Source organism: Leptonychotes weddellii, chromosome 7 (assembly GCF_054177405.1).
Source record: "Leptonychotes weddellii isolate Sample4059 chromosome 7, ASM5417740v2, whole genome shotgun sequence".
NCBI classification, from domain to species: Eukaryota; Metazoa; Chordata; class Mammalia; order Carnivora; family Phocidae; genus Leptonychotes; species Leptonychotes weddellii.
In genome coordinates this window covers 31,952,679-31,965,881 of record NC_138375.1, presented here as the reverse complement: position 1 = coordinate 31,965,881, position 13,203 = coordinate 31,952,679, and the positions used below count along the sequence as shown (strand labels likewise).

General features: G+C 35.2%; 1 protein-coding gene across 1 annotated transcript in view; it reads left to right on the top strand.

Annotated features, from left to right (window-relative positions):
- Positions 1–13,203, top strand: part of FGF10 (fibroblast growth factor 10) — an 81,095-nt gene that overhangs the window by 61,448 nt on the left and 6,444 nt on the right. The window contains exon 2 of the mRNA XM_006729719.3: positions 11,644–11,747. Within this exon, the coding sequence (XP_006729782.1) occupies positions 11,644–11,747 (104 nt within the window). The remainder of the gene's footprint in view (positions 1–11,643; positions 11,748–13,203) is intronic.

Here is a 13,203-nt window from a genome sequence, read left to right as displayed (position 1 = left end):
ATATATATACTAATAGTAGTATTTATATTTCTTAGCAAGTATTATAGTTACCCACTATTTAAGTAATGATGGAAAGTATCTTTGAAAGAGTTAAGAAGTTAATTATAAATTATTTCATACCATGTTGAAAGCTTAGAAAATTTACAATATATGTGTTCAAAGTGAGCCTGAGTTTGATTCCTAAAACTTGTTCTACATTAAGTATTTTAGACTACTTAGGGCTGTTCATGCTTAGCTAATTTGTGAACACTTCAATGCATCAAGTAAGACTGTTTCTTGCCAGAAACCCAACATCAAGATGTGTTCTACTGATCCAGTTTATTCTTTTCATTAAATTAAGGAGAAAAGATAGTCTATATTATATGTAATTACATTAAATAAATTCATAAAAACTTTAGTAAATGTGGTAGACATTTTATAGGAATGTCTTTAGGGTAAGAATCATACTGACATGGTGATCATTTAGTGAAATATGCCACGAAGTAATTTCTCCAACCCTTTCTGTTGGCTTTTAAGTTTTTCTTCCTTTATAAAATGCAGTGGTCAAGCTCAACTAGAATGAATTATTTCTGGGTAATGAACAAGATAAATTAGTCTATAAAACATTAAGTAGATATAAAATTTTTGCCTGGTTGCCAACAGTTTGTAAATGTTTATAGGAGCCTCATGGTATAGTAGAAAGAACATGGACTATTTCAGTCCTAAGTAATCTTCTAGAGGTGCTTGGTAAGTTCCTCAATGTCCCTGGATCTCCTACTATCATCTACTAGAGAAGAGAATCAGAGATGAACCAGAAAATTGTTAGATTTTGCCAAGCTCTTCTCTGACTCTACAATTTACTAGAACCTAAATTTTTCTTAAGCCTTAAATGATCTAAACTTTTATCACTAAAAAAAAAAAAAGAGACCAGGTTTCCTTATTTAGTAATTTTAGTTGATTCTGAGGCTTTGAAGTCTGTGCTTTAAATTAGGTCAGAAGTTTTGATTGAATATACAACACCTCTTAAAATAATCTATAATGACTTAGGGGTTTTTCTGGTGGGGGATGAGGAAGTATTACAAATGACATTCCTGCCAACACCTCCTTATCATAGTAGATCTAATTTAGAAAGTTGGTGGACTTTTACTAGAACACAACACATTTCTAGTACTATTTTGTATTCTCCATAGATTTTTCCAACAGCAAAAACATTGCAGTGATTGTCCTTTACTTTTACCCGGTTAGTATTTAACACCCTTCCTTTACAGAATGGCAGACTTTCCTTCTCTCTAAGGCTCAAGTGAAAATACACAAGCCACATAAGGATTCCGTCAGGCTTTTTCCCCAAATGTGAAATGCAGGAGGCATAAGATAGGGCCAAAGTTGGGTGTAGCTAGGATGCCCTGGCAAGAAAGTAGGATTTCTAATTTTCTAAAATTTTTCCTGAAGAATTGGTTTTACTAAAAAAAAAAGGGAAGAAAAAAGGCAAAACTATAAATAGCTTTATGACTTTATATACAAATATATTTTCTGGTACAGAAATAAGTTTACTTTTCAGGAAGAAATATTTTCAGTAACACTCTCAGCCTTACCCATGGCCTTCTTACCATTGAAATTAATTGTACCGGGCTTTTCTGAGGGTATCTTCAGCCTGCTTTTCTAAACTCTTCTGTTTTATGCTATTTCCTACCATTTAACACATTGTAAAATGGGATCCAATGTCAGTTATCCTGGGTCTCAGCAAATGACTGAAACATGTAAGAATTCCAGCTTGTTTGTTTTCAGATTGCCGGTGGTTGGGAGTAGGGGTATGATTCCCATTTCTAGGGGCACACAAGCTTTTCTAAATCTTTACTTCATGCAAATTTAGCCATATAATCTTTTCTCACTTTGCAAGTTAAATTTATATCAGCACTTACTGTGGACAATTCTCAAAAATTCCAAATAAACTCTCATCCTTACAAACATTTAATCTATGTCTTGTCTATGACCATGCCGCCCTGAATGCGGCCGATCTCATCTAATCAATGTCTCACTGTGAATATATCCTAAGAACACAGAAGGTAATGTTTGAAAACATGGCACTATTAAAATGTTGATAACTAGTTATTTCCTGAAATAATTCAATAAAGTTAACCGGACAAAAAATCTCTGGAGAGGGAAAAAAACAGAAAGTAATTGTCACATTTACTAAATCTATTGATCTAGCACAATTCCATGAAGAGACACATTAAATGACCATCTGCAAATATTTGTTGACTAATGACCAACATGGAAGACTCCAGCATCATATCTCATTTGCAATTAAAAATGCAGTAGAAAATTAATCTTTAACACATTTTAACAATTAATTTACAACTGAGACTATTGTCCCTAAAATTGTGTTGTTAGCTTCTAATACTTTTCATGGTAGGTCACTGACAATGGTCAAATTACAATACTGGTCAATTAAATATAGCCATAAACTTAGAAATGTTTTAGAATTTGCCACTATATTCTTCAATAAGGCCAACCTAATGACTGCATTTATCCTTGAAGCACCAGTTGAAAATGTAAAAGGTCACTCTGGTCTTTAGCAAATTGAGAAAAATACCGATCTTTTTATATAGAGATGGTAAGAATTTTCTGCTAATTTAGGTCCTGTTTCTGTCTGCAATTCTAAATGAATGTCAAGGGTATCTGAAAGAATCTGGATGATGGAGAAACTAAATCGCTCTGTTGCATTATTCTGAAAGGGCATCTGGAGTCTAAAACAGTACAAGGTAGGCCAGAACTAGATTAATGATTAGCCCACTCTGGTGTCCTCTTTTTAAAGGTGGTGAGATCATTCTAGAACAAGTATATGCCTTTAACTCTGGGTGGAGAATATGGGATGAAGTGAATCCCTACTTATTTGTAGCAATTTCTTTGTCCTCAGTGTAACTTCAAAGGGGCCACGTGGTCCCTTAACTTTTTTAGAGTGTTGACACTATTAGCTCTATGAGAATGCATGTAAAATACTTAAGGGAGTAACTGAAGGCACTTAAGTTTCAACCAACATTTCCACACTCGTAGTGAGGGGAAGAAAATAAAGATTATGATATTGCAAATCTTAAAAAAAAACCTGCCTGCCTACAGACAAAAATGAGGTGTATTTGTACACAAATTCCAAATCCACATAATTATAGTTAGGCAGACGTTGAGTCCCACACCTATCAAAAATACACAAAAGAAAAACCTAGCACTTCTTTCCACATTCTTTAAAATTTTTTCATTAATGTTAAGCAGCTACCATTATTTGTGTCTATTCCTGTTTGTGGTTCTGCTTCTCTGCACATTTTTCTGTCAGTGCTTTTTCATATCAAAGGTCTTCTCTGTCTCTGAATCATAGTGTATAGAACATTGTGTGGTCCTTGGACCAGCAGAATCAGCATTTCCTGGGAAATGGCTAGAAATTCAAATTCTCTGGTCCCACCCCAGAGCCACTAAATCAAAAATCTCAGCAATCTGTGTTTCAACAAACCTTCCAGATGACTGTGATTCAGGCTCAAGTTTGAGAACCACTGGCATGAAAAACTGGCTAACTCCCCACCATCCTGATTCAGCAGACAGTAAATACCTATTGAATACCTACTGCTCCAGATTCTATGCAATCCTATGAGCTGTAGGCAATTAGCCCCAATTTGCAAATGAGGAAACCAAGACTCAGGAATTATAAATGACCTATTCAAGGTCATACAGCTGGTTAAGTAACAGAGCTGACATGTTAAGCCAAGTTCTTCTGCTCTTTTAGAGCTATTTCCTTCTCATTTACACCTAAGCCCTTCCATTAATTTTGTCATATAAAATATGACTTTGATGTTCCCTTTAAAAATTTGTGTGTGCATATGTGTCTGTGAAGTTATTAGCTGCCTTGTGTGTGTGTGTGTGTGTGTGTGTGCACGTGCAGGCAGGCATGACTGAGAGACAGACAGACAGATGGTGGGGGGCAGGGTAGAGAGAAATGAAATGAGAAAATAAGTAGATAATACACAAAATAAAATTAGTATCACAAATGTTGCTGTCCAGTCACTCTCAATATATAGCAATTAGATACATTTTGACATTCTTTCAAGACAGTTAACTTAAAGTCTAGATGCACTTTTTGAAATTGTTGAAGGTCAAACAAATATGCAATCCCAAACAGGTCTGTTTAAGCTAAGAGATACTAACGTAGTTCTGTTAACCCTCAGCTATGTGCTCTCCTTTCCCAGTCGGTCTTCAAAAACCCATTCTCTTCTTCCTTTTTGCATTCACCACTCACGCACTATATTTTGCTGGGCACATGCTACCTATGAATTTGGTGGCAGTTTTCTACTTCATAATCTCTCTGAAATTTTTTGAGCTTATGTAATTGTCCAGCAAACAAACAGCACCAGATGTTTGTTAAAGGTGGTAAGACAAACTACTGCAGTAAGGGAGAGAAACTACAATATTAATTGAGCTCAACTCCAACTAAGACAAATGTGATTAAGGTTTTTAAGGGAGAACAAAGAGGGATTACAGGAAAGTGGAAAAGATGATAAAAAAAAAAAAAGAGAGAGAGAGAGATGAGAGATTGTGGAAGTGAAATTTACAGAAGGGAGTAGGTAGGGATTTACTGAAAATGGTTTGGGAAGGTGGGTTGGGACAATGTATAACTTGCAATTGGACAGGACTGCATTTTCTTTAAGACTCAGCATGGGACCTGAGGTCACCTTTAGGGACACAGTCTAGTGCAGGTGGAAGACAAGCTTAAGTTTGGTCAAGACTCTTGGCATAGTGTTCAGGAAGATCCTTTGTTCTGTGTGAGGGTTCAGCAGTTACATAATGTGTTGAGGCTTCAAGTAATTTAACTCTGTTACACATTAAAGAGAAATGAAAACATTATTTGAGAATGAAATATTCTTAATTATTATGATGAAAATTATTTAGATATTGAAAACTGCTATGTATTTTTTCTGGACATGATCTTATAAACCTAGAATCTATTGGATTTCCTAGATGTAAAGTAGTATTTCACTGCCAAAAATCATGAGTGGAATCATGTTTTCAACAAATTCAAGGGTATCAGTGGACTACCAACTGAAATAATAATTGCTGTGTAATTTTTTCCATACCAGTATTTAATATGAAGCAAAATTATACCCTATTAGATCGTTTGCAAATTATCACAATTTTTACAACATAGGAAAATTATTATGTTTTATCATAGATATAAAAGATAAAACTAATGTAGCTTGTTTTAGACATAAACCTAAATATTTTTTGTTTCCCCCGAATTTTGCACCACATTTGTGTAGAACGTCACTCTCTAATGTAATGGAGAACCTATCAAAAAAAAGATACTAGGATTTCTACACAAAACCTCATATCCTGTACTCAGAAAAAAATACTGCCAAGCCTTGCCCATAATTTTGACTCAATCCTAATCAGATTTCATATTAACTCATCAGCTTATTTTAATGGAGGTACTTAGAAGCTCTTTAGAGCATTCTACTTTCATAGTAGAGAAAGTCATTAGAGATAATGTTGATGTCCATTAGTCATCAAGAAAAACATTACATTCTTATTAGTAATCTCCATATATGAACAAGGAAGTGAATGAACTTGAGAGATGAAGGTGCCAAATTTTTTTTTAAATAAATAATGTCCAAGGAACTGTAAAACTTTAGTCACCTAGAAAATCAGTTTATATGGAAATTAATCACTTTGTGTTGACTAATCAGTATGCTTCTCTAAAGTACTTTTGAAATCTAAAAATCAAGTGTTTGCTATAATATGTAATATGGAGACGTATTCAAAATAGGTAAAATGGTCTTTACCATTTTGCTATATTCAACTTTATTCAACAAAGTCTGATTTAGTGGAAAGAGAATGGGCCTTGGATCCAAATACCAAATCTACCATACCCTAGGTGAATGTATATTCACCAATTTATTTAATTTCTCCAAGGCCCAATTTCAACATGTGTAGAACATAAGGCTTACCTGATATATTTTGTGAGACTCAGATATGAATATTAAAGTATATGATACTAACAGTCACTCTGTGTCATTCTTGATTTTTGTGCTATTGCTGTCTTTAAGTTCAACTCTACCCCAGATGGTGCTTTCCTTAGCCAAGAATGTTGCCTTGAGACCTCACACTCTAGATAGCCTTTCTGATCCATGTTTGAGACCTCTTTTCTCACAATTTTAATAATGAATAGTTGAAGAGACATACATATATTATTTAGAAAATTTAAAGGAGTTTCAGATTTGTAATAATTGCCTTTAGATAACAAATATTTATATTTTGTAATTCACTGACTTTTCCTTTAAAGAATGCTCATTTGGCCATTTCCTTTTACTTTCATTTTCATTTTATTTTGATGTAGAGTTATTATCTCAAGGTTTTACAAATATGACCATACTATATCAAAAGAAAAAAATTCTGGGGGTGCCTGGGTGGCTCAGTTGGTTGAGCTACTGCCTTCGGCTCAGGTCATGATCCCGGGGTCCTGGGATCGAGCCCCATGTCGGGCTCCCTGCTCAGCGGAGAGTCTGCTTCTCCCTCTCCCTCTGCGCCTCTGCCTGCTTGTGCTCTCTCTCTCAAATAAGAAAAATAAAAATCTTAAAAAAAAAAATTTAAAAAAAGAAAAAAATTCTATATTTAATGAATACTGAGTTTTCTTTTACTCAGCCAGTTGCTGGACTGATCATTCATTGATTCATTCAATAAAATAATTCATTCAATAAAAATATATTGAGCACATATTATGAATTATGTATGCACGTCCTGTTCTAATAAAAAGAAGAAGATCACTGCAATTGCTATGGCTCTTTGAGAAAGATACACACTGAAAGAGGTATGATCTATGGTGATTCTCAGGACCACACTTGGAGCCATTTAGCACCACACTGTAGAGTATGGCCACATAATCACTAAGGTATATAGTGTAAATGTGATAACAACTCTGGGGAGTTCCATAGGCTTTTTTATATTAGGATATAATATAATATAATATAATATAATATAATATAATATAATATAATATAATGTAATATAAAAGTGGGACACTTGACAACTCATGAGAAAGAGATTTAGTTTAGAGAAGTTAGGATTTGTGTATTACATTATACTAATCATAATATGTTTCAGCACATTAACTAAAACTATCAAACTATAGAGCATTATAATTTTGAGTAAAATATTTAGAGCAAAATAATAGATGTGACTGATTCTGAATTCATGAGGCTCTGACATTTATGGAGCTACTTCCAAAATTCACAACAAAGTTTTTGAAAAGTACGTTCCTCGCCCAGGACAGCACCACTGCTACTCAATGAAGTACAATCTATACTTTTACTGAGTGGTCCCCACAAAGTATGATTGGTGGGGAGAGCCAACCATAGCTCAAATACAAACTGAATCCTTTTCTCTCCCCCAGGCCTTTCTTCACTCCTTCATTTTTCTCTGCATAGACTATTTCTCTCAACTTTGCAAATTCTCACCTACTAAAATCCTACGCCTGACAGGTTCACCTCAAACATCAACCATCTTCAGGACAATAACTTTACTATTTAAAACCAAGACAATGTATTTTCTCTCTCATGTACCTCTTAGAATATTTTCTTTGTATTGTAAGTACTTTAATTATATGTGTCCTTATTCTACCCAGTTTTAAAGCTCCTTGAAGGTAAGGGCTGTGTCTTGTTTGTTTTTGCATCCTCCATAGCAAGAGCTAACACAAATCCTACACATTTGTGCTTAATACATTATTTAATTTACTCAAAGAATCTCTAGGATTTCTTATATATTCATGTTTTATTTATTTAGGAGAGGATAATGGGATTTTGCATTTGTTTTTTACATCTAGCTTTCCCTCTGTCTATATCCATTTTATTAAAGTTTTACTTGCCTTTTACTTTCTCCTGTTGTGTCATGAAAAAATGTTTAAGGAGAAAGTTATCATGCTGGCCAATAGTTTGTTTATTCTAATAGCCCAAAAAGAGAAGTATTCTTGGTCCAGGGTGATTGCTAGGGAGAAAATGGGTCAGATGCTTCTCTTCTGGAGAAGGATGAGAAGCATGAACTGGGAAAGAAACTTGTGAATGGCCCTTCTCAGATTAACTACTCAATGATTCATCAAAACATAACTCATGCGTTGGCAAGTTAAAAGAAAAGATGATTTACATGAAAATTGTGACTTCTAGGTTATTTCCATTTGGATTTCATCAGTTTGCAAAATCTTCCCCATTACTATGGTGATGATGCATTCTCAGGTAGAATGTGCTCATTAACAGGAGCTGATTTATGTTGCAATCACTAGTAATGTCGATAATCAAACTTTATTATATAGGATTTCAAATATAATTCAAAATAAACTTTAGAGATTGCTATTATTTACTTAAATAAATTTGCCAAATATTGGATCTTTCTAACATGTTTTTTAAAGTCATATAGTTTTAGATAAAATACTTCCTATTTGCCAAAATTCTTAGAGTCCATACAAGATGGTTGATACCTTGAGTATTACTTAACTCCCTAACCTCTCTTCTCATGACTTCCTGCCTTGTTTCTTGTTCTCTAGTTGATAAATCAAACATGATTTTCTGAAAACACCACACTGTTTCATCTTAATGCTTTTGTTCATGTGTTCCCACCTTTCCCCTGGATGCTTCTTATTCAACCTTCAAAACCCAATTCAAGTCTCAGCTCCAAATAGTAAGTCTGCCTTGGAGCCCCAGCCAATATGGACTACTTTTATTTTTGCCTCTTTTATCTTCTATCTTAGCTCGTACTATCACTTAATATGTTTTATTGTAATTCTCTGCGTATTTGTCTTTTACTTCCAATACAGCATAGATTTTGCTCACGGAAAGCCATAACTTACTTGGCTTTATGTTCCCATTTCCTAAAAGAGTACCCTTCTCCCCACAGGTCTTCCTATGTGTTTGAATTAAACTGTCCAAAAGCTCTTAAATAGATTTAGATACCACCTGGCATATTCATCTTTTAAGAGACATCAAAACTGATGTGGTTAAAACTTAATGTAAGTAATAGAATTTCACTACAAGAATATGTCTTCAAATTTAGAAAATACCTGACTTACATGAATAAGAAATATAATTTATGTTCCCTTTCATTAATGATATAATTTTCAGGAGTTAGTTTCTTTACGTAACAAAACAGTACTTTATAACTTTTGAGATAATTGTAGATTCACAAAAATTGTAAGAAATACAGAGAAATCTGTATGCCTTTCACTTACTTTCCCCTAGGAGGTCATCCTTCAATTGGCATTTAATTTTGCATCAAAATATACAAATATAGAATGCTAAGTTATTAGTCCAACAACCATCAAGTAGAATTCTGGTTCTCTTTTTCAAAAAAGACTTTTATAAGCAAACTTAATCATCCTTACCAAAGGACAGAGAACACTGAAGAGGTTCTTCATAAAAAAAATGGACAAGTCTGCTACACTTGAGCCCCTCAGAAAGTTACTTTCACATTAACAGATGTTTATAATAAAGACAGTCATTGTTCATTACCACAAAATTATCAGATTATACTTTACTGACATACACAAAAAATTCTTTTCAGAATTTGAAAAAATCTTAAGTCATCTAGGTCTTCCCACTTTCTATTTCAAAGCATAGTGAACTTTTTCACACTAGTCTTAACTGGTTGCAGAGTGGGAAAATGGTTAATTGATTGATGAATTCTTTGACTATTGAGTTCCTGTTTTGTGCAAAGCAGAAAAATCCAGGGGTTTCCAAGCTAACTATACCATGTGCAATGCACTCTCAGAAATGATTGGTCAAGGATTTAGTAACATTTGTATCACGTTTTTCTTTTTGTCACCTTCAAAATCCTGCTTTATTCTTTGCTAAAATCATCCTTCAATGTTTTCATTCTAACAATTTTTGGTTACAAAAGCATACATAGGGAACAACTTGCAATTTACTGACAGTGCTTGTTTCTTAGACAAAGTAAATACCGGCCTAAATACTTTGCCCAAGATTTCAACCTCCTGCGTTGCTCTGTATCTTCTGCTTGTGACATAAAGTACATTAGATTCCCTTCCCTGATACTTAGACATTTTCCTCTGTGGCATGCCTATTAAAGACTGTTATCTTGATGAGTCATTTTGTCAGATGGTTTTCCAACAGGATTCCCTTGGGAGAATGGGAAAAGGTGGGGAGATATGATAGAGAGGTAAACAGAGATGGAGAGCACAACAGTCTGAAAGCCAGAAGCTTAGGTGTTTGATCCATCATAACTGACCTCTGTCACTTTAGCATCTTATGTGTGAGTTATATAATCTCATATCCTCTGTTTTTCATCTGTAAGTAAGAATAGCAATACCTTCTTAGAGGACTGTTGTGAGAATTAAAGAAATGAACTACAAGAAAGTATTTTTCAATATGCCAATAAATGGATGTATTTGTTTGTACCTCGAAGGCAAGGTAAAATATCGAATGCTTTCCCTGTAGTTACCTACAGACCTTTCAGAGAAAATTACCTTTAGATGCACCAACCAAAACATGTGTATTAGGGAAAAAGTTCTCTTGTCTATTAGTTACAAATTCCCTCAGTTTTCCATTCTTTTTAGGGGAGAAAAAAAAGCCTTTAAAAATGCTGATGGATACTGGATATTCTCCCAACCCAGAGTAGTGATTTTGCTATTTTAAAGACAATGTGGATGTTGGGATTAGACTTTCTGTATCACAGAATGTCAACACATTTTCCAAAACTGAATTTATCAGTTAAATGTAGCCAAGAGATTTAGTTTATCTAAGTGTCCTACAAAGGAGAAATAGTTTACCACTGTTTTTACAGATTGAGGCAAATCTGACATATTATTGACATATGCTATGGATTTAATTTAATACCATAGTACAGATGTGTGCTCTGATAAGTTTTTGTGAAATCCAGGCTAAGATAGAGTTGTTTCAATATTTATGGGGTTGAAAATGCAGAGTTAGCAAAGGAAGCATTTTAATTAAAACAATATTTTTCTTTATATGCTCAGAGTAAAATATAAGGGAATTCTTTTAAAGACTTATTACTTGTTTCAATATAGTTAGGCACATCGAAAGAGATTTTTTTTTCCAATTTTTAATTTTTTAATTTTTATTTTTTTTAAAGATTGATTTATTTGAGAGACAGAGAGAGAGAGTGGGGGGGAAAGGGGCAGAGGAAGAAGGAGAAAGAGAATCTTAAACAGACTCCGCACTGAGTGGAGAGCCTGACACGGGGCTCAATCTCATCACCCTGAGATCAGGACCTGAGCTGAAATCAAGAGCTGTTTGCTTAACTGACTGAGCCACCCGGATGCCCCCAGTTTTTAAAAATCTACTAATTTTAGGGCATCCGGGTGGCTCAGTTGGTTAAGCGACTGCCTTCGGCTCAGGTCATGATCCTGGAGTCCCTGGATCGAGTCCCGCATCGGGCTCCCTGCTCGGCAGGGAGTCTGCTTCTCCCTCTGACCCTCCTCCCTCTCATGCTCTCTGTCTCTCATTCTCTCTGTCTCAAATAAATAAATAAAATCTTTAAAAAAAAATCTACTAATTTTAGAATGATCAGAAATTAAAACTCAATAGTTCTGATTTTCTCTTTCTTTCACCTAAATATATGTGACCCTTTAAATTTAGCTTTTTTTTTTATTGTATGTTTTAGGTATCCTAGAGATAACTTCAGTGGAAATCGGAGTTGTTGCCGTCAAAGCCATTAACAGCAACTATTATTTAGCCATGAACAAGAAGGGGAAACTCTATGGCTCAGTAAGTATTCTGCTTTAGTTTTCCAAGTCCGCTGCAGTAAATCATTACCAGAGTTTTGGACTGTTTCCCTCAGACACTGAAGAGCTTTGTTATCATTCTATTGCTAGTAAACAGAGCCACAGTGGGCTGGTCATCAGAGTTTCAAGAGCTGGCAAAGCAGCTCTTGCAACTGTGTAATTTCCTCTGTTGTTCACCCTTCAGTCTACCACACAGGCTGTTGCTGGCTTTCGTCAGTCCGTGCTCTGAACTGTTAACAGGTCAGACTCTCACGGAAGCATCTGGTCAGATTGGCACGGGTGCTGCAGACAACTTGGAGAAGAATCATTGAAAACAAAGATCTTAAATTGCATAGGAAACCATACACTGTGTGTGTTTTAGAGCAGAAGATAAAACAGGGGTTTGGTATTTTGTATTCTGTTAAAATATGAGATGGGGAGGCAGATTAAGAAATTCACCATTTGTGTATGCCTTCAATCAACTTCATAATTTTATTTACCTAGACAACAGTCATTAGTTCATTGATGCAGCTGGTACCCAGCCAATGCTTTGGGTACATACATCTCTGAGTTTCATAGCAAGGATTAAGGAATATCACTTCAAAATGTGCAAATAACCTTATTTTGTTGATTAGCATAAGGACAATTGCACTGCCTGCCCAGAGCCAGCAGCTCCCAAACTTGACCACAATCACTGGGAAGGATTTTTTGATACATTAAAGCTGTGATAAGATCTAAGAATTTGCATTTCTAACAAGGTTCCAGGTGTTCCTGATGCAACACTTTGATAACCCAACTTAAGAACCACTGGTCTGATTATAGAATAGTCCTGTATTTCATTTTTATAAGATCCACTCATAACTGGGGAGTTGGGCACACACACTGTGGGCCAGTTCCTTTGTCTGGGGTAACTGCCTTTTGCATGGCAGGGGGAGGGACGTGGTTAAGGGAATTTTAAAATTTTCCATTATGTGCAGCTCTGCTCATGAGCCCAGGAGAGAAATGGGCCATTTTTTTATTATTTTTTTAAAAGATTTTATTTATTTATTTGACAGAGAGAGAGACAGCGAGAGAGGGGACACAAGCAGGGGGAGTGGGAGAGGGAGAAGCAGGCTTCCCGCGGAGCAGGGAGCCCGATGCGGGGCTCGATCCCAGGACCCTGGGATCACGACCTGAGTGGAAGGCAGACGCTTAACAACTGAGCCACCCAGGAGCCCCAATAATGGGTCATTTTAAAAAGTGGTACCATTCAGGGGTTCACAGCATAATCACTTTTGAGGCATTTTTTATTTATTTTCTTGAATGAACATGTTTGAATCCCTCCTTAATCTACTATTATCAGAATCACTGGGTAAGAGGACCAGGTTTATATTCCTTGCAGAGATACTAATACACTTAGTCAAAACCAAAACTTTAAAGTCAGATCAACACAAATTTAAATTGAGAGAAAAAAAGGTAAA